The sequence below is a fragment of the Lithobates pipiens genome, unplaced genomic scaffold (genome assembly GCF_037356315.1).
Source record: "Lithobates pipiens isolate NorthernLeopardFrog02 unplaced genomic scaffold, aLitPip1_a1.2 Scaffold_1, whole genome shotgun sequence".
Lineage (NCBI taxonomy): Eukaryota > Metazoa > Chordata > Amphibia > Anura > Ranidae > Lithobates > Lithobates pipiens.
In genome coordinates this window covers 112,721,197-112,741,504 of record NW_027507685.1, presented here as the reverse complement: position 1 = coordinate 112,741,504, position 20,308 = coordinate 112,721,197, and the positions used below count along the sequence as shown (strand labels likewise).

At 46.0% G+C, this 20,308-nt stretch overlaps 1 protein-coding gene across 1 annotated transcript in view; it reads right to left on the bottom strand.

Moving 5' to 3' along the window:
• The window catches only part of EDA (ectodysplasin A), a gene marked incomplete in the record, with an annotated part of 49,113 nt that overhangs the window by 19,789 nt on the left and 9,016 nt on the right, over positions 1–20,308 (bottom strand). The window contains 3 exon segments of the mRNA XM_077474242.1: positions 5,551–5,602; positions 14,445–14,479; positions 14,590–14,778. Of these exon segments, the coding sequence (XP_077330368.1) occupies positions 5,551–5,602; positions 14,445–14,479; positions 14,590–14,778 (276 nt within the window).

Sequence of the window (20,308 nt, the reverse complement as noted above, 5' to 3'; positions counted from 1 at the left end):
CTCAGGTGAGGATAGAATGTGACCCCAGCCGTGCTGATCCAAAGGTGGTCACCGTTTCTCAGACCTCCAGATTAGAGCCGAGGGAAGTCCTAGGCCCCTACCTGGCTCTGATGTGTGATATGAAAGCCCGGGGAGATTTGGGAGGAGTTCTCTCACTCTGCACATGAGGTCTGTCAATGAATTTGTGCAGTGGGGGATTGTAGCTGAGGGGGTTTGATGGAAGGAGGGAGAAGAATGTGTGTGTTACTACTGATCTCTGCGCTGATTTATACGACTGACCTCTACTTTACTGCTGGACCTGTGAAGGCTTCTTATTGGTGACCTCTGTGTCATTTTCTGTTGACCTTTGCACCCTGCTTTGCATACTACTGCCCCCTGCATAACTTTCCCCTGACCTCTACATTACATACTACTGACACCTGCATTCTGCAAAAATTTCCCGACCTCTACATTACATACTACTGACACCTGCATTCTGCAAAAATTTCCCGACCTCTACATTACATACTACTGTCCCCTGCTTTCTATATAACTTTCCCCTGACCTCTACATTACATATTACTGACCCCTGCATTCTGTATAACTTACCTCTACGTTACATACTACTGACCCCTGCATTCTATATAACTTTCCCCTGACCTCTACATTACATACTACTGACCCCTGCATTCTGTTTAACTTTCCCCTGACCTCTACATTACATACCACTAGCCCCTGCATTCTGTATAACGTTCCCCTGACCTCTACATAACATACTACCGACCCCTGCATTCTGTATAACTTCCTCCTGACCGCTACGTTACATACTACTAACCCCTGCATTCTATATCATTTCCCCTGACTTCTATATAGAATGCAGGGGTCAGTAGTATGTAATGTAGCGGTCAGGGGAAAGTTATGCAGAATGCAGGGGTCAGTAGTATGTAATGTAGAGGTCATGGGAAAGTTATACAGAATGCAGGTGTCAGTATGTAATGTAGAGGTCATGGGAAAGTTATACAGAATGCAGGTGTCAGTAGTATGTAATGTAGAGGTCAGGGGAAAGTTATACAGAATGCAGGTGTCAGTAGTATGTAATGTAGAGGTCAGGGGAAGTTATACAGAATGCAGGGGTCAGTAGTATGTAATGTAGAGGTCAGGGGAAGTTATATAGAATGCAAAGGTCAGTAGTATGTAATGCAACTTCCCCTGACCTCTACATTACATACTACTGACACCTGCATTCTGCAAAAATTTCCCGACCTCTACATTACATACTAATGTCCCCTACTTTCTATATAACTTTCCTCTGACCTCTACATTACATATTACTGACCCCTGCATTCTGTATAACTTACCTCTACGTTACATACTACTGACCCCTGCATTCTATATAACTTTCCCCTGACCTCTACATTACATACTACTGACCCCTGCATTCTGTATAACTTCCCCTGACCTCTACATTACATACCACTGACCCCTGCATTCTATATAACTTTCCCCTGACCTCTACATTACATACTTCTGACCCCTGCATTCTGTATAACTTTCCCCTGACCTCTACATTCTGTATAACTTCCCCTGACCTCTACATTACATACCACTGACCCCTGCATTCTATATAACTTCCCCTGACTTCTACATTACATACTACTGACCCCTGCATTCTATATAACTTCCCCTGACCTCTACATTACATACTACTGACCCCTGCATTCTATATAACTTCCCCTGACCTCTACATTACATACCACTGACCCCTGCATTCTGTATAACTTTCCCCTGACCTCTACATTACATACCACTGACCCCTGCATTCTATATAACTTCCCCTGACTTCTACATTACATACCACTGACCCCTGCATTCTGTATAACTTTCCCCTGACCTCTACATTACATACCACTGACCCCTGCATTCTATATAACTTCCCCTGACTTCTACATTACATACTACTGACCCCTGCATTCTATATAACTTCCCCTGACCTCTACATTACATACTACTGACCCCTGCATTCTATATAACTTCCCCTGACCTCTACATTACATACCACTGACCCCTGCATTCTATATAACTTTCCCCTGACCTCTACATTACATACTACTGACCCCTGCATTCTGTATAACTTTCCCCTGACCTCTACATTCTGTATAACTTCCCCTGACCTCTACATTACATACCACTGACCCCTGCATTCTATATAACTTCCCCTGACTTCTACATTACATACTACTGACCCCTGCATTCTATATAACTTCCCCTGACCTCTACATTACATACTACTGACCCCTGCATTCTATATAACTTCCCCTGACCTCTACATTACATACCACTGACCCCTGCATTCTGTATAACTTTCCCCTGACCTCTACATTACATACCACTGACCCCTGCATTCTATATAACTTCCCCTGACTTCTACATTACATACCACTGACCCCTGCATTCTGTATAACTTTCCCCTGACCTCTACATTACATACCACTGACCCCTGCATTCTATATAACTTCCCCTGACTTCTACATTACATACTACTGACCCCTGCATTCTATATAACTTCCCCTGACCTCTACATTACATACTACTGACCCCTGCATTCTATATAACTTCCCCTGACCTCTACATTACATACCACTGACCCCTGCATTCTGTATAACTTTCCCCTGACCTCTACATTACATACTACTGACACCTGCATTCTGCAAAAATTTCCCGACCTCTACATTACATACTACTGTCCCCTGCTTTCTATATAACTTTCCTCTGACCTCTACATTACATATTACTGACCCCTGCATTCTGTATAACTTACCTCTAGGTTACATACTACTGACCCCTGCATTCTATATAACTTTCCCCTGACCACTACATTACATACTACTGACCCCTGCATTCTGTATAACTTCCCCTGACCTCTACATTACATACCACTGACCCCTGCATTCTATATAACTTTCCCCTGACCTCTACATTACATACTACTGACCCCTGCATTCTATATAACTTCCCCTGACCTCTACATTACATACTACTGACCCCTGCATTCTATATAACTTCCCCTGACCTCTACATTACATACTACTGACCCCTGCATTCTATATAACTTTTCCTCTGACCTGACCTTTCCGCTGGCATGGGAGTGACGTCATTCTCAGCCCGGCCAATGACAGCAGCCAGCGATCGAGACCCAGAAGCTGGCTGCCTGAAGATGACAGCAGCCAGCAAGGAGGTCCTGGGATGGCGCATCACTGGAATCAAGGCGAGTATAGTAGTGCTTTAATACTGTACTGTGTATTATATACTACTGAACTCTGCATTAGATATTCTGTGATACGCATGTACTGTGTGTTTATACACTCCTGACCCCTGCACTACTCATTACTTACTACTACAATCCACGTTGTCAATGACCTATGGAGGGGAGTTACAGTGCATCCGAAACATATTCACAGTGCTTCACTTTTGAGATGTTTCCACAACATGATTGGAGCCCACCTGTGGTAAATTCAGTTGATTGGACATGATTTGGAAAGGCACACACCTGTCTATAGAAGGTCCCACAGGTAACAGTGCATGTCAGAGCACAAACCAAGCCATGAAGTCCAAGGAATTGTCTGTAAACCTCGGAGACAGGATTGTGTGGAGGCACAGATCGGGGGAAGGGTACAGAAACATTTCTGTAGCATTGAAGGTCCCAATGAGCACAGTGGCCTCCATCATCTGTAAATGGAAGAAGTTTGGAACCACCAGGACTCTTCCTAAAGCGGATTGCCCGGCTAAACCAAGCCATGGAGTCCAAGGAATTATCTGTAGACCTCAGAGACAGGATTGTATGGAGGCACAGATCGGGGGAAGGGTACAGAAACATTTCTGCAGCATTGAGGCTCGGTTCACACAGGACGCGGCACGACTTGCAGCGCTGCGACCTGCCGCGACCTCAGCGGCGACTTGCAAAACGACTTCTGTATAGAAGTCAATGCAAGTCGCCCGAAGTCGCCGCAAAAGTAGTACAGGAACCTTTTTTCTAAGTCGGAGCGTCTCGAGTCGCTCCTATTAGAACGGTTCCGTAGTACAGAACGGGGGCGACTTGTCAGGCGGCGAAGTCGCCTGGACAAGTCACCCCTGTGTGAACCGAGCCTGAAGGTCCCAATGAGCACAGTGGCCTCCATCATCCATAAATGGAAGAAGTTTGGAACCACCAGGACTCTACCTAGAGTGGACCACCCGGCCAAACTGAGCAATCGGGAGAGAAGGGCCTTAGTCAGGGAGGTGACCAAGAACCCGATGGTCACTCTGACAGAGCTCCAATGTTTCTCTGCGGAGAGAGGAGAACCTTCCAGAAGGACAACCATCTCTGCAGCACTCCACGAATCAGACCTGTATGGTAGAGTGGCCAGACGGAAGCTATTCCTCAGTAAAAGGCACATGACAGACCACCTGGAGTTTGCCAAAAGTCACCTGAAGGACACAAAGGTTAAACTCTTTGGCCTGAATGGCAAGCGTCATGTCTGGAGGAAACCAGACACCACTCATCACCTGGCCAATACCATCCCTACAGTGAAGAATGGTGGTGGCAGCATCATGCTGTGGGGATGTTTTTCAGCGTCTGGAACTGGGAGACTAGTCAGGATTGACGGAAAGATGAATGCAGCAATGTACAGAGACATCCTTGATGAAAACCTGCTCCAGAGTGCTCTGGATCTCAGATTGGGGAGAAGATTCATCTTCAACAGGACAACGACCCTAAGCACCCAGGTAAGATAACAAAGGATTGGCTACAGGACAACTCTGTGGATGTCCTTGAGTGGCCCAGCCAGAGCCCAGACTTGAACATCTCCGGAGAGATCTGAAAATGGCTGTTCACCGACGCTCCCCATCCAACCTGATGGCACTTGAGAGGTCCTACAAAGAAGAATGGGAGAAACTGCCCAAAAATAGGAGTGCCAAGCTTGTAGCATCATACTCAACAAGACTTGAGGCTGTAATTGGTGCCAAAGGACCTTCACCAAAGTATTGAGCAAAGCCTGTGATACTTATGGACATGGGAGGAGCCTGCGATACCTCTGTCCATGGGAGGAGCCTGCGATACCTCTGTCCATGGGAGGAGCCTGCGATACCTCTGTCCATGGGAGGAGCCTGCGATACCTCTGTCCATGGGAGGAGCCTGCGATACCTCTGTCCATGGGAGGAGCCTGCGATACCTCTGTCCATGGGAGGAGCCTGCGATACTTATGGACATGATGAATTTAATCCATTTTGGAATAAGGCTGTAAAATAACAAAATATGGAAAATGTGAAGCGCTGTGAATACTTTCTGGGTTTGCACTGTAGGGGACACAGGGAAACTTTTAAGGCTCCCAAATGTATGATTTATATGATTGCCCCAACATCACTGGCCACACCCACTAATTTCCATTGTGAAACCTTTGCAGCATTTCCTCGGCGCACACACAGAAAAGTCCTGCAATGATCCGCACATGCCCAGTTCAGGTCAGGGGTGTAAATATGGCGGCAGATAAAGCAATCCTATCACTGGAAATAAAAGAATGGCCATTGATTTCTTACCATTCTTCACTTGTATGGCTGAGCCCTGGCCCTGCAGATGGACGACAGCGGGCTGCAAGAGAAACAGTCACTGGATCAGACGAGGGGAATCACAAAACTCTTCTAAATTATTATATAAACAGATTAATATTTTTTTTTTAATGAAGTGTAAAGTAAAATGAGAAGCACATTATTAATATGACACAAAAGCGTTCTCACAGAGGCGGCGGCCGTGGAAGCTGGGGGGGGGTGACGGGCTGTACAGGGAAAGAGGAACGTTTTGGTGCTTTCCATGCCACCCATTAAGCTGGTTGGCATTATGTGAAGGGTATTAGTCATCCCTCACCCCCCACCAGATATGGGGGGGGGGGGGGTGGTCTGATCTTATAGGTGGCTTTTAGCTGTATATTGATCAGTAAAATAATTTATCCACCAAGGTGGTGTATGTATAACCAAGGCATGTGGAAGTGTCTGTGTCCCCCACTACAGGATATCCTATGGGTAGGAGGAGGACAAAAGGCCCATCAGTGCTCCGATTGGTAGAGGTGCATGTTGGTATCTATGGGCGGAACGCGGCGGGGCCTCTATGGGCGGAACGCGGCGGGGCCTCTATGGGCAGAACGCGGCGGGGCCTCTATGGGCAGAACGCGGCGGGGCCTCTATGGGCAGAACGCGGCGGGGCCTCTATGGCCAGAACGCGGCGGGGCCTCTATGGGCAGAACGCGGCGGGGCCTCTATGGGCAGAACGCGGCGGGGCCTCTATGGGCAGAACGCGGCGGGGCCTCTATGGGCAGAACGCGGCGGGGCCTCTATGGGCAGAACGCGGCGGGGCCTCTATGGGCAGAACGTCTATGGGCAGAATGAGACGAGGCGTCTATGGGCAGAACGTGTATGGGTGAAACGCGGGAGGGCGTCTATGGGTGAAACGCGGGAGGGCGTCTATGGGTGAAACGCGGGAGGGCGTCTATGGGTGAAACGCGGGAGGGCGTCTGAGGGTGGGGCGTCTATGGGCGCAACGAGGCGGGGCGTCTATGGGCGCAACGAGGCGGGGCGTCTATGGGCGCAACGAGGCGGGGCGTCTATGGGCGCAACGAGGCGGGGCGTCTATGGGCGCAACGAGGCGGGGCGTCTATGGGCGCAACGAGGCGGGGCGGAACACGGGTGGGCGTCTATGGGCGGAACGAGGCGGGGCGTCTATGGGCGGAACGAGGCGGGGCGTCTATGGGCGGAACGAGGCGGGGCGTCTATGGGTGGAGCCTCTAAGGGCTAACCGCAGCGGGGTGTTTAAGGGCGGAACACGGCGGGGCGCCTATGGATGGATCGGAGTCATGATGTTGGATGAATAACAAAGAACTTTAATTCACCAAAAAGGTTGCGATGTGTCTTCTTCGTTATTCATCCAACGCCACAACTCTGACCCATCTATAGATACCCCACATTCCCACCACACACTTTAACCCTTTGCCAACCAGACCAGTTGTGGCACTTCTCTCCTACATGAAAATCAGTATTTTTTTTTTTTTTTGCTAGAAAATGACTTGGAACCCCCAAACGTTATATATATATTTTTAGCAGTGGCCCTACGGCCCTCAAGTGGTTAATGGGCGCTTCTGCTGATCAGAGAACCAACCTTGCCCCTTTGTCCTTCTCCTACCCAAGAATCCTTAGGTCTGATAGCCCCCAGAGGACTCAGCACCCCCCCCGGTGCCCGTCTGATAGCCCCCAGCACCCCCCCCCCCCCGAGCCCATCCTACATGGAGTAGGGCAGCTCATTCATTTGAATAGGGTTCCCTATGTGGAAGAAAAGGTTAAAAATTAAGTCTCCGACTTTCCCCAAAATGTGCTGCACTGGACTGTGCTATGCAGGTTGGCACATGCAAAAAACTACTACCCAAACATTCCCCCCCCCCCCCCCCCCATTTTTTTACATTACTCTGACAATTGAGCGGTCATGCGACGCTGTACCAAAATGTATTTTGCTACATATGTTTGGTAAAATCCCAATAAGTGTATATTGATTAGTTTACATGACTGTTGGTGTCCACAAACACCGGTTGCGGCCCCCCCCCCTGCAGGTAGAAGAGCAAAATCTCGTACACACACACACACACACACACACACACACACACACACACACGTGATCCGGTGCATGGCAGTAAAATTATAAAAAATATAAATATTTAGGCTTTACAACCACTTTAAGGGGGTTTAAAGCCAACGGGACCCCCAACCTTTTTTGAGACCAGTTTCATGGTGGCTAATTTTCCCAGAGACGAGGGAGGGGGGAGGGGGAATATTCAAGGAGTTTGTCCTCAGCCCCCCCCCCCCCACACCACAACCCCCTTTTACAGCACAGTCTCCCATATCAGTGTTCTCAATTCCCCTTCACATCACAGTGCCCCCCCCTTTATATTAATATAACCGGAACTTCTCTGTAAAGGGGGGCACTGTAATATAAAGGAGGGGTACTGTAATGATTGCAGTGCAGTCCCTTTTTACAGTGCCTTGCGAAAGTATTCGGCCCCCTTGAACTTTTCAACCTTTTGCCACATTTCAGGCTTCAAACATAAAGATATAAAATTTAAATTTTTTGTGAAGAATCACCAACAAATGGGACACAATTGTGAAGTGGAACGAAATCTATTGGATAATTTAAACTTTTTTAGCAAATAAAAAACTGAAAAGTGGTGCGTGCAAAATTATTCGGCCCCTTTACTTTCAGTGCAGCAAACTCACTCCAGAAGTTCAGCGAGGATCTCTGAATGATCCAATGTTGTCCTAAATGACTGATGGTGATAAATATAATCCACCTGTGTGTAATCAAGTCTCTGTATAAATGCACCTGTGATAGTCTCAGGGTTCTGTTGAAAGCGCAGAGAGCATCATGAAGACCAAGGAACACACCAGGCAGGTCTGTAATACTGTTGTGGAGAAGTTTAAAGCCGGATTTGGATACAAAAAGATTTCCCAAGCTTTAAACATCCCAAGGAGCACTGTGCAAGCGATCATTTTGAAATGGAAGGAGTATCAGACCACTGCAAATCTACCAAGACCTGGCCGTCCCTCTAAACTTTCAGCTCAGACAAGGAGAAGACTGATCAGAGATGCAGCCAAGAGGCCCATGATCACTCTGGATGAACTGCAGAGAACTGCAGCTGAGGTGGGAAGAGTCTGTCCATAGGACAACAATCAGTCGTACACTGCACAAATCTGGCCTTTATGGAAGAGTGGCAAGAAGAAAGCCATTTCTCAAAGATATCGATAAAAAGTCTTGTCTAAAGTTTGCCACAAGCCACCTGGGAGACGCACCAAACATGTGGAAGAAGGTGCTCTGGTCAGATGAAACCAAAATCTAACTTTTTGCCCACAATGCAAAATGATATGTTTGGCGTAAAAGCAACACAGCTCATCACCCTCAACACACCAGCCCCACTGTCAAACATGGTGGTGGCAGCATCATGGTTTGGGCCTGCTTTTCTTCAGCAGGGACAGGGAAGATGGTTAAAATTGAGGGGGAGATGGATGCAGCCAAATACAGGACCATTCTGGATGAAAACCTGTTGGAGTCTGCAAAAGACCTGAAACTGGGACGGAGATTTATCTTCCAACAAGACAATGATCCCAAACATACAGCAAAATCTACAAAGGAATGGTTCACAAATAAACATATCCAGGTGTTAGAATGGCCAAGTCAAAGTCCAGACCTGAATCCAATCGAGAATCTGTGGAAAGAGCTGAAAACTGCTGTTCACAAATGCTCTCCATCCAACCCCACTGAGCTCAAGCTGTTTTGCATGGAAGAATGGGCAAGAATTTCAGTCTCTCAATGTGCAAAACTGATAGAGACATACCCCAAGCGACTTGCAGCTGTAATCGCAGCAAAAGGTGGCTCTACAAAGTATTAAACGCAAGAGGGCCGAATCATTTTACACGCCCCACTTTTTATTTATTTTTTTAGTTAAAAAAAGTTTCAAAAATCCAATAGATTTCGTTCCACTTCACAATTGTGTCCCACTTGTTGGTGATTCTTCACAAAAAATAAAAATGTATATCTTTATGTTTGAAGCCTGAAATGTGGCAAAAGGTTGAAAAGTTCAAGCGGGCCGAATACTTTCGCAAGGCACTGTATATCACAGATTCCCTTTACATTAATGTATAAGGGGTTTGTGATACAAAGGGGACACTAATCATTACAGTGCCCCCCCTTTATATTACAGTGCTCCCCCCCTTGCAATGCAGTCCTTTTTTATATCACAGATCCCCTTTACAATAAAGGGGGTCTGTCATATAAAGGGGACACGGTAATCATTACAGTGCCCCCCCCATACAATACAGTCTCCTTTACATTAATATTAACCACTTGCAGACCGGACCATTTTGCTGGTCAAAGACCAGACCACTTTTTGCGATTCGGCACTGCGTCGCTTTAACTGACAATTGCGCGGCCGTGCGACATGGCTCCAAAACAAAATTGACGTCCTTTTTTTCCCACAAATAGAGCTTTCTTTTGGTGGTATTTGATCACCCCTGCGGTTTTGATTTTTTGCGCTATAAACAAAAATAGAGCGACAATTTTGAAAAAAAACGCATTATTTTTTACTTTTTGTTATAATAAATATCCCCCAAAAATATATAAAAAAACATTTTTTTCCCTCAGTTTAGGCCGATACGTATTCTTCTACATATTTTTGGTAAAAAAAAAATTGCAATAAGCGATTGATTGGTTTGCGCAAAAGTTATAGCGTTTACAAAATAGGGATAGTTTTATAGCATTTTTATTAATAATTTTTTATTATTTTTTTTTTACTAGTAATGGCGGCGATCAGCGATTTTTATTGTGACTGCGACATTGTGGGGGACCCATTGGACATTTTTGACACATTTTTGGGACCATTGTCATTTATACAGTAATCACTGCTATATAAATGCAGTGATTCCTGTATAAATGACACTGGCAGTGAAGGGGTTAACCAGTGGGTGGCAGTGTAGGGGTTAAGTGTTCCTAGGGGTGTGTTACTAACTGTGGGGGGGTTGGGCTTTCATTTAGTGAACACTGATCTCTGCTCCAATCACATGGAGCAGAGATCAGCGTCACTAGTTGCTAGGCAGAATGGAGAAATGCTGTTTACTCGGCATTTCCTCCATTCGGCCGCTCCGTGAGAAGGGGATGCCCACGGCGATCGAGTCCGCGAGTCCCGCGACCGGACTCACGGGGGTCCCGACCAGCGCGGGAGCGCGCCGCCGCCGGCGCGCTCCCGATGGCAGGGCGGCATTGAATATTGGACGTACCTGTACGCCAATATGCCTGCCCGTGCCATTCTGTCGACGTACATCGGCGTGCGCTGGTCGGGAAGTGGTTAATATAAACGGGAACTTCTCTGTAAATGGGGCAATGTAATCATTACAGTGACCCCCCCCCCCTTTACATTGCAGTGCCCCCCTTTACATTAATATAAAGGGAACTTCTCTGTAAATGGGACAATGTAATCATTACAGTGCCCCCTTTACATTAATATAAAGGGAACTTCTCTGTAAATGTGGCAATGTAATCATTACAGTGCCCCCCTTTACATTAATATAAATGGAACTTCTCTGTAAATGGGGCAATGTAATAATTACAGTGCCCCCCCTTTACATTAATATAACGGGAAATTCTCTGTAAAGGGGGCACTGTACTGTAATGATTATAGCGCCCCCCTTGCAATGCAGTCCTTTTTTATATCACGGATCCCCTTTAAAATAAAGGGGACACTGTAATCATTACAGTCTCTCTTGCATTAATATAACAGGAGCTTCTATGTAAAGGGGGCACTGTAATATAATGGGGGGGGGGGCACTGTATCACAGATTCCATTTACACCTTTACATTACAGTGCCGCCTTTACAAGAATGTAAAGGGGGTTTGAAAGGGGGTTTGAAAGGGGGTCTGTGATATAAAGGGGACACTGTACTAATTACAGCCCCTCCGCCCCCATTTACATTACAGTTTCCTTTACATTAATATAAAGGGGACTGCTCTGTAAAGGGGGCGCTTTCATGATTACATTGCCTTCTTTACATTCCCGTGCCCCTGCAGTCTGGCCCCTCTTCCCTCTCTTGCCCCATTCTAATCTGCCTCCCCTGCTTAGGACTCCTACCTCTTGCAGGGAAGAGGCTCTGATCAGTCCGTGTGTCCTCTGCCGCCCCCCCCCCCCCCCCAATATCATCCTATCAGCAGGGCAGGCGCTGGGAGGAGCTCTCCGGCCCCTGTCCTGCCGATAGGATGACACACGGGCATGGCCGCACAGCAGCCGGTGAGCAGCGACTGCGGTCTGTGACAGTGTTGTGCGGACCGCGGTTACAGATCCCCCCCCCCCCCCCCGCGCGACCCCTCAGTTAAAGGAATGATACAAATTTAGATTGTTTTGTGTTGGAAGATATATAAAAGGTTGTCCTCATACAGGATTCTGCCATCCATCAGAACACTCTTCTCCACTCTCCTCCTATTTCAATATCTTTTAACCTCTTTACGACCACCTAATACCCAAAATGGCGAGCTTTACCCCCCCCACTAATTATCAGTAGTCAGTATCATTGTGATCATGTGACCACCAAACACTGGTCACGTGATCGGCCGATCTCTCCCAGCATTCAGAACTTTTTAAAGGAATGGCGGGGGGCGGGAGGCAAAGGCTTAAGATAAGTTTATTTACATACGGACATCAAATGCGTCATCCAGGAAAATCGTATGTATATATAGTGTGTGGGGTGCCCATACGGTGTGCGCCTACAAACCCCCCCCCCCCCCCGGTGATAATCCTCCCAAAACTAACACTTTCTCGCAGGCAGTGAGGACGTCACGTTTAAGAAATAAATTGCAATTGAAGTCAATAAGTTGTGCTGATGGAAAACAGATGGAAAATGGAGCAAAAAAAAGACTGAGAAAAAAAAAAAATGAAACACTCGGAGGGGAATGAGGAGCAGACAGAGACCTCGAAGGAGACACGCGCTTACCGCCAGTCCTACCAAACACCATCACCGCGTCGCTTTCTCCCGCCAGCAATAAAATAAAAATGGGAGGATGTTTTCAATCATGTTTGGAAATAACAGACAACTTAAAAAGGTCCTTGTCTAACACATTGATGGGGCAACACCCACCCCCGACACAAGGGCAGAATTACCCCCCATAAAACATCCTACACAATCATTCCAACAGAGTTAAAGACTAATTCAGGTTCTTCTGCAAAATGCAACATTTTTAACCCCTTCAATACCGGGCATGATGAGTTTTTTTTTGAAGTTGTAATTTTTTTCGTCACAATTTTGTAGAAAATGAAATAATAATAATAAAAAAAATCACTTTTTTTTTTAAACATTTTGTGACCAGTGCAGTACAGCGTCATATAATTGGTGTGGCGGTGATCACTGACCGGTGACAGTATTAAAAAAATTAAAATACAATTTTTTTGTAATTTTTATTCTGTATTACATTTTTTTTTTCTTTTAACAGTGTGACCAGAGTGATACAATGTTACCATAGTAACCTTCTACTACTCTGGGGAAGTGATCAGGATTTATTTATTTTATTTTTATACATCATAATTGCTTATACCAAATTAATTAATTTATTATAAGGCCAGGGGTCTCCAAACTTGCTAAACAAAGGGGCAGTTTACTGTCCTTCAGATGTTCTGGGGGGCTGGAATGTGTCAATTCTGAGTAGAAAATGATTTGATGTCAATCGTTGGTATACATTGCTTAAGGATGGTGATCCATTGTTGGTGTTGGTCTGAGGAATAGTCCCTTGTATTAAGGTGGACTAGTGCCAATTGTTGATATCAGTGCCCCATCATTGGTATCAGTGGGAGGAACAGTGCTCCATCATTGGTGTCAGTGGAAGGAATGGTTGCCCATTGCTGGTGTTCAAGGGTTGGATAAAAGGCAAGCAAAGGGCCACATGTGTGGGTTTATATATATATATATATATATATATATATATATATATATATATATATATATATATACACACACACATACACACATACACACACACACACACACACACACACACACACACACAATGATTGCTTAGAACAATGAATTTCACTGTTCTAAGCAACCAGTTTTTCCAGAATGAAAACTACCCATTCACGGTTTACTATTGGGATTAGCTGTGATTAGCCCCATCTGTACCATGTGATCAATGTGACCAATCACAGCCCCATCTGTACCATGTGATCACTGTGACCAATCACAGAGCTCAACACAATTGTGTACAACAAATGACATGAATCGAAGGCCATTTGACATTTACAAATGTCACATGATTCAAAGTGATTGGTCACAGAGATCACATGGTGCTGGTACATTGATCAGTCATCGGCTGTGGCTGGTGGGTCACAGACTGCATGGCAGCGTGGCCAGTGGGGCGTTCCAGGAGGTTGTCATATGACGTCCACTTGGAACTACAAATGTCCCACCCCGGTCGGCATTTGACGATAGGCTCGGCAGGTTGGTGGTGATCAATCACCGTTTCCCACAATAGAAGACGTATTCGACTCGTCTCTCCAGCAGTCTGTGCCTTCTACCTTTGCCCTACTGGAGCCCACCAAACGCAGGGACTCTTAAGCTTTCAACACTTCCCAGTGTGTTGGATGCCTGTGTCCCCCAGGATTTAGCAATGACATAGGGGGTCAAAGGAAGGAACCACAAAGCGGGCACAGACATCTGACACCTCTGCAAGTATTGAAAGCTGAAGGGTCTTATGGGTACACATATACGAGTTATGGGCCACCAGAGAGGCAAGTATATCTAACTCCTCTTCTTTGGCTGCGATTAGTATATATTTTTTGTTTATAACCGTAACATTTTAGTTTAAAGTATTAAAAGAGCTCAAGCAGGTACCCAGTCCAAAGACCACAAAGAAAAAGACTTACCGGAGTCTCTTTAGGGGCGGTCTTTTCTGTAGGACCTAATGAAAAAGGGGAAATGGGGGGAAGGAAGGGAGGGAAGGAAAGAAATAATCAGCATATTATCCACAGATCAGAATCAGAAGGCATCAGAAGACTTAATGTTCCATACCAGTGGGTCCTTGGTTTCCTGGTGGCCCTTGGGGACCTGGTGGCCCAGGGGGTCCTGGAGGGCCCATTGCATTTGATCCTGGGATTCCAGGGATGCCTGGTATTCCAGGAGGGCCTGGAGGCCCCGGAGGTCCAGGTGGCCCAGCGGGGCCTAGCGGTCCAACGGGTCCTGGTGGTCCAACCTTTTTTCCTGCAAAGATACATGGATGCCGTGTTTGTATATATATTTGAAAAAAACTTTTTTGGCAAAGCAGATTTTTAAAAGAAAATGTTATTTTAAAAAAATGCCTAGATGGCTGCAGCAGCAATCCCAGCCCGCGGCCTCCAAGAACGAGAACTGAGCGAAGAAACTGCCGATGATCACTGGAGTGCCTGGCTCAGGCTATGAGCAGAGTCCAGGCTTCTGGGCAGATCCTGACCATATTAAAATCGGGATCGTTCCTCAGCCTGGACCGGCTCTGTGACTCACAGGAGAAGTACAGCTAAAAAAAGCTTTTCCCGTACATCTCCTTTCTCAACACAGAATATTAACTCACAACGTGAGCTGCTTCTTTTTAGATATTAAACAGCAGAAATACAAAAATGTATCATCAGTCTACCCACCCGTGTCTTTCCAGGAGAACTTTTGACTAGTGGTCCTCTACAGATCGAGACTAGTGGTCCTCTGTAGATCGGGGGTCTCCAAACTTTCTACACAAAGTGCCCGATTACTGTCCCTCAGACTTTAGGGAGGCCGGACTGTGGCCAGCGGGAGTATAAAATGCATCGGGCAGGGTTAAATAAATGCCTCAGGCTTGATTGTCATTGGGAGTATGAAAATTTACAAAGCACCTGGTCAGTAACATGAGAAACACTGCCCATTGTGGGTGCCACTGGAAGGAATCATGCGTTGGCGTCAGCATATGCCATTGGTGTGGAAGGAATGGCACGGCACCACTGGTGTCGGTGGAAGGAATGGCGCCCCACCATTGGTGTCGGTGGAAGGAATGGTGCCCAGTCTCTGGTATCTGTAGAAGGAATTGTACCCCACTGTTGGTGTCATTGGGAGGAATAATGCTCAATCAATGGTGTCAGTGGGGGGAACAGTGCTTCAGTGTTGGTGTCGGTGGGAGGAATGGTGCCCCATCTCTGGAGTTCCTAGAAGGAATAGTGCCCCATTGTTAGTGTCACTGGAAGGAATTTTGCTTGGCATCAGCATATGCCATTGGTGTGGGAGGAATGGTGTCGATGGGAAAAATGGCGCCCCGCCATTGGTGGCATTGGGAGTATGAAAATTTACAAAGCACCTATGGTCAGTAACAGGAGGAATACTGCCCATGGTTGGTGTCACTGGAAAGAATTCTGCGTCGGTGGGAGGAATGGTGCCCCGACCACTGGCGTCGGTGGGAGGAATGGTGCCCCGACCACTGGCGTTGGTGGGAGGAATTGTACCCCATTGTTGGTGTCATTGGGAGGAATAATGCCCCATCGACAGTGTCAGTGGGAGGACCAGTGCTCCAGTGTTGGTGGGAAGAATGGTGCCCCATCTCTAGGATTCCTAGAAGGAATAGTGCCCATTGTTTCACTGGAAGGAATCGTGCATTGGCTTCAGCATATGCCATTGGTGTGGGAGGAATGGTGCCCCGCCACTGGTGGCATTGAGAGTATGAAAATTTACAAAGCACCTATGGTCAGTAACAGGAGGAATACTGCCCATTCTGGGTGTCACTGGAAGGAATTGTGCATTGGCGTCAGCATATGCCATTGGTGTGGGAGGAATGGCGCCCTGTCACTGGTGTCGTTGAGAGGAATTGTACCCCATTGTTGGTGTCACTGGGAGGAATAATGCCCCATCGATGGCGTCGGTGGGAGGAATGGTGTTCCATCTCTGGTATTCCTAGAAGGAATAGTGCCCTATTGTTAGTGTCATTGGGAGGAATAGTTACTCATATTAGTGGGTGAAATTGTGGCTCAAGTGATAGATAACGACAAGCAAAGGTCCACATATAGCCCTTTGTCCTCAGTTTGGAGACCACTGGTCTATAGAAATATACAGTGATTGAACCATCTGAGAATTTGGTCCGTTGTGCTATCACAAAGTAAAACAGAAAGGACTCAAAACATTTGTTTCCACACTTCTGATGATTCCCCCACATTGCACAGCGAGTCGGGCCTAGACGGTACACAATTCCAACATGGAGCCAATTCAAAATCAAATAGAACAGCAAGTATCCATCTGATCCTTCCAACTTCTATTTTATGTAATCACAACGAACAAAGAGTTCCTTCCACACTACATGTGTGATTTGAAAAGATGGAGCTGATCAAGGTCCTGAAAAATTTATTTGCAGACACAAGTTACAGTTCTACCTTTTCATCAGAATGGAGATATGAATCTCCGAGACAATCTCTAATTTCTACAAAGAAGCTGAAGAAGGCTCCGAAAACAAAAGATAAAAACGGGCAGATTATGATGGTGGAATTACCTCATTTTCTGACACTCAGATATTTATATTCTACTATTTCATCTTTAAGTGGAAGTCAACTGAACAAAACGGAAATTCCTAAATGATTTTTAACAATTGTTTTCAGCTCTGAAGTCCATGTATGACACAACACCAAAAAATCTGTATATAAAGCGCTGCAGTGGCCATGAAATTACTGAAACGCGAGTACTGATTAATGTTTTCTAACATTACAGCTAAAGAGAGTTGAAGATCCTCAGTGCAGGCAAAGTCAGTTCTAAATGGACCCGTGCAGACTCCTAGGGTGGTGCAACCCAACACAACAGACCTCAAGCCAAACAGACACCAGACTTCACATCACTTCAGCCTTCTTCTGCCTTATAAACTAAAAGACCAAATTGTGAAAAAACTGCCAATCACACCTCTATGTTAATAGTCAAAATATGAGGCTCCCCCTTCAAATGGAGCTCAGGTGTCTCCAGTGAAGGGTCCTGGTAATACTCCATCATAAAGTGCCCCCCCCCCCCCCATGTAAAGCTCCATAAGGACATGGTGTGGAGGAACTAGAGTGTCCTGCACAGGGACCCCACCTCAACCCTACTATTGGAAGACCTTTGGTATAAGGTCTTCTCATTCATAATCAGTACCTGCCCTTAATCATACTGAACACCTTTGGGATGAGGTCTTCTCATTCCAAAGGAATTCAGTAGATTTGGGGGCATGGAGGAACTTGAGTGTCCTGCACAGAGCCCTCAACCCTACTGAACACCTTTGGGATGAATTGGAACATCAATGGTGAGCCAGGTCTTCTCATCCAGCATCAGAACCTAACCTCATAAATGGGTACAAATTCCCACAGACACCCTTCAAAATCATGTAGAAAGTCTTCTTAGATGAGTGGAGGAAGTCATTAAGGGGGCAACTCCATATTAATGGCCACGGGGAGATGGGAGGAAACTCCAAAAAAGACAGGTGTGACCAATTTAGTGTTGAAGAACTCCAGTGTCCTGCACAGAGCCCTGACATCACCCCTACTGAATACCTTTGGGAGGAACTGAAATGCCAATGGTGAGTCAGGTCTTTTCTTATCCAACATCAGTACCTGACCTCACAAATGGGCACAAATTCCCACAGACACCCTCCAAAATCTTGTAGAAAGCCTTCCCAGAACAGTGAATGATGTTATGGAGTTGACTTCCTTTGTGGCTATAACATCTCCACTGTTCTGGGAAGACTCAACAAGATTTTGGAGGGTGCCCATATGTGAGATCAGGTATTGACGTGGGATGAAAAGACCTGACTCACCATCAGTGTTCCAGTCCAACCCAAAGCTGTTCAGTGGAGTTGAGGCCAGGGCTTGGAGCTTGTTGGCCACCCAATTTCAAAAACGTTGCCACTAATATGGAGTTGACACCCTTTGTGGCTATAGTAGTGGCAATGTTTTTTGAACTGGATGTCCAACAAGCTCCAAGCCCTGACCTCAACCCTACTGAACACCTTTGGGATGGACTAGAACACTGATGGCGAGTCAGGTCTTCCCATCCAACGTCAATACCTGACCTCACAAATTCCCACAGACATCCTCCAAAATCCTATAAAAAAAGTCTTCTTTGAAGAGCGAAGGATGTTTTAGCCACAAAATGGGGGCAATTTCATAAAGACAAGGTTTGGTTTGAATCGACTTGCCAATTGCAAGCCAGGTCTTTTCATTCAACAGCATGACCTCAACTTGAATGCTCTTTTGGGGAATAGGCACAGAGCCCTGATCTGAACCCTACTGGAATACCTTTGGGATGAATTTGTAAGCTGTTTGGGCACACATTCCCACAGACACCCTCCAAAATCATGTAGAAAGTCTTCTCAGAAGAGTGGAGGAAGTCTTTAAGGGGGCAACTCCATATTGACGGCAATAGGGAGATGGGAGGAAACTTCATAAAGACAGGTGTGACCAGTTTAGTGTTGAAGAACTCCAGTGTCCTGCAAAGAAGCCTTGACCTCAACTCTGCTGAACACCTTTGGGAGGAACTGAAATGCCAATGGCGAGTCAGGTCTTCTCATCCAACTTCAGTACCTGACATCACAAATGGGCACAGATTCCCACAGACACCCTCCAAAAAAAATATTGTTGAAAGTTTTCCCAGAAGAGTGGAGAGTCACAAAGAGGGGCAACTAAATATTAAAAAGGGCCATGGTTCTGGAATGGGTTGTCCAACAAGATTATATTAGGTGTGATGACCAAAGTGTACAATATAGTTTTATATAGACATCACAAAAAATAAAATAAAAGATGGTCCCCAATTTGGCAAAGTCTCTTGCACGTTCTTCTTGATTTATGTTCACATTTTGATGGTTGCCAAGGACTAAGGCACTGAAAAAAACATGTTTGGAAAACGATACCCATCACAGAACAGTAATGATATCTATCACATAACATTGCAGTAAACTGTCCCGACTACAATGGGCACAAAGCCTATTTTGGCTGCATGTGGTCTATTGTGTGCGTTGCCTGGACACAGACATCCAGAAATACATTGTTGGCACACAGTAGTATAATTACACTTAGGGCATAGAAGACTTTTGCCTGCTGACTAGCACACGAGATATAGAAATGGTATCCAATCGGCAAGAACAAGTTTTTTATTTTATTTAATTTTTTAGAGAGGTTTCCTAAAAAGGGAAAATAACCTACGGGCATCTTGCAGCAACTTTTCCTCAACAATCGACTATTCTTACCAATGGGCATTAGGTGCCCCTCCATTGCATCACTGCTTCACCTACTTGCCTATCGGGCACTTTCACCCCCTTCCTGCCCAGGCCAAATTATCAGCACTGTCACTTGAATGACAATTGCGCGGTCATGCTACACTGTACATATCACATTTTTAGAATTTTTTTCACACAAGAGCTTTCTTTTGGTGGTATTTAACCGCTTGCTGACCAGCCGTCGCAGTTTTACTGCGGCAGGTTGGCTTGGCAATTTGACATTGAAATTGGTTTTCCTTTTTGGAAGCGTGTGCCCGGAGCACATGTGAGTGCCCGGCGGTCGCGATGACCGCCGGGCTCCTGCGATCGCTTGTGACAGAGCAAGAACTCCATAACATCCTTCACTGTTCTGGGAAGGCTTTCCACAAGATTTTGGAGGGTGTTTGTGGGAATTTGTACCCATTTGTGAGATCAGGAACCTGGGTAAACCCACAGACCCCGGTTCTTTCAGGGGAAAGGAGAAGCCTCACTGCGCAAAATATTGTTCCAAAACGTTTATTAAAAAGCACTTAA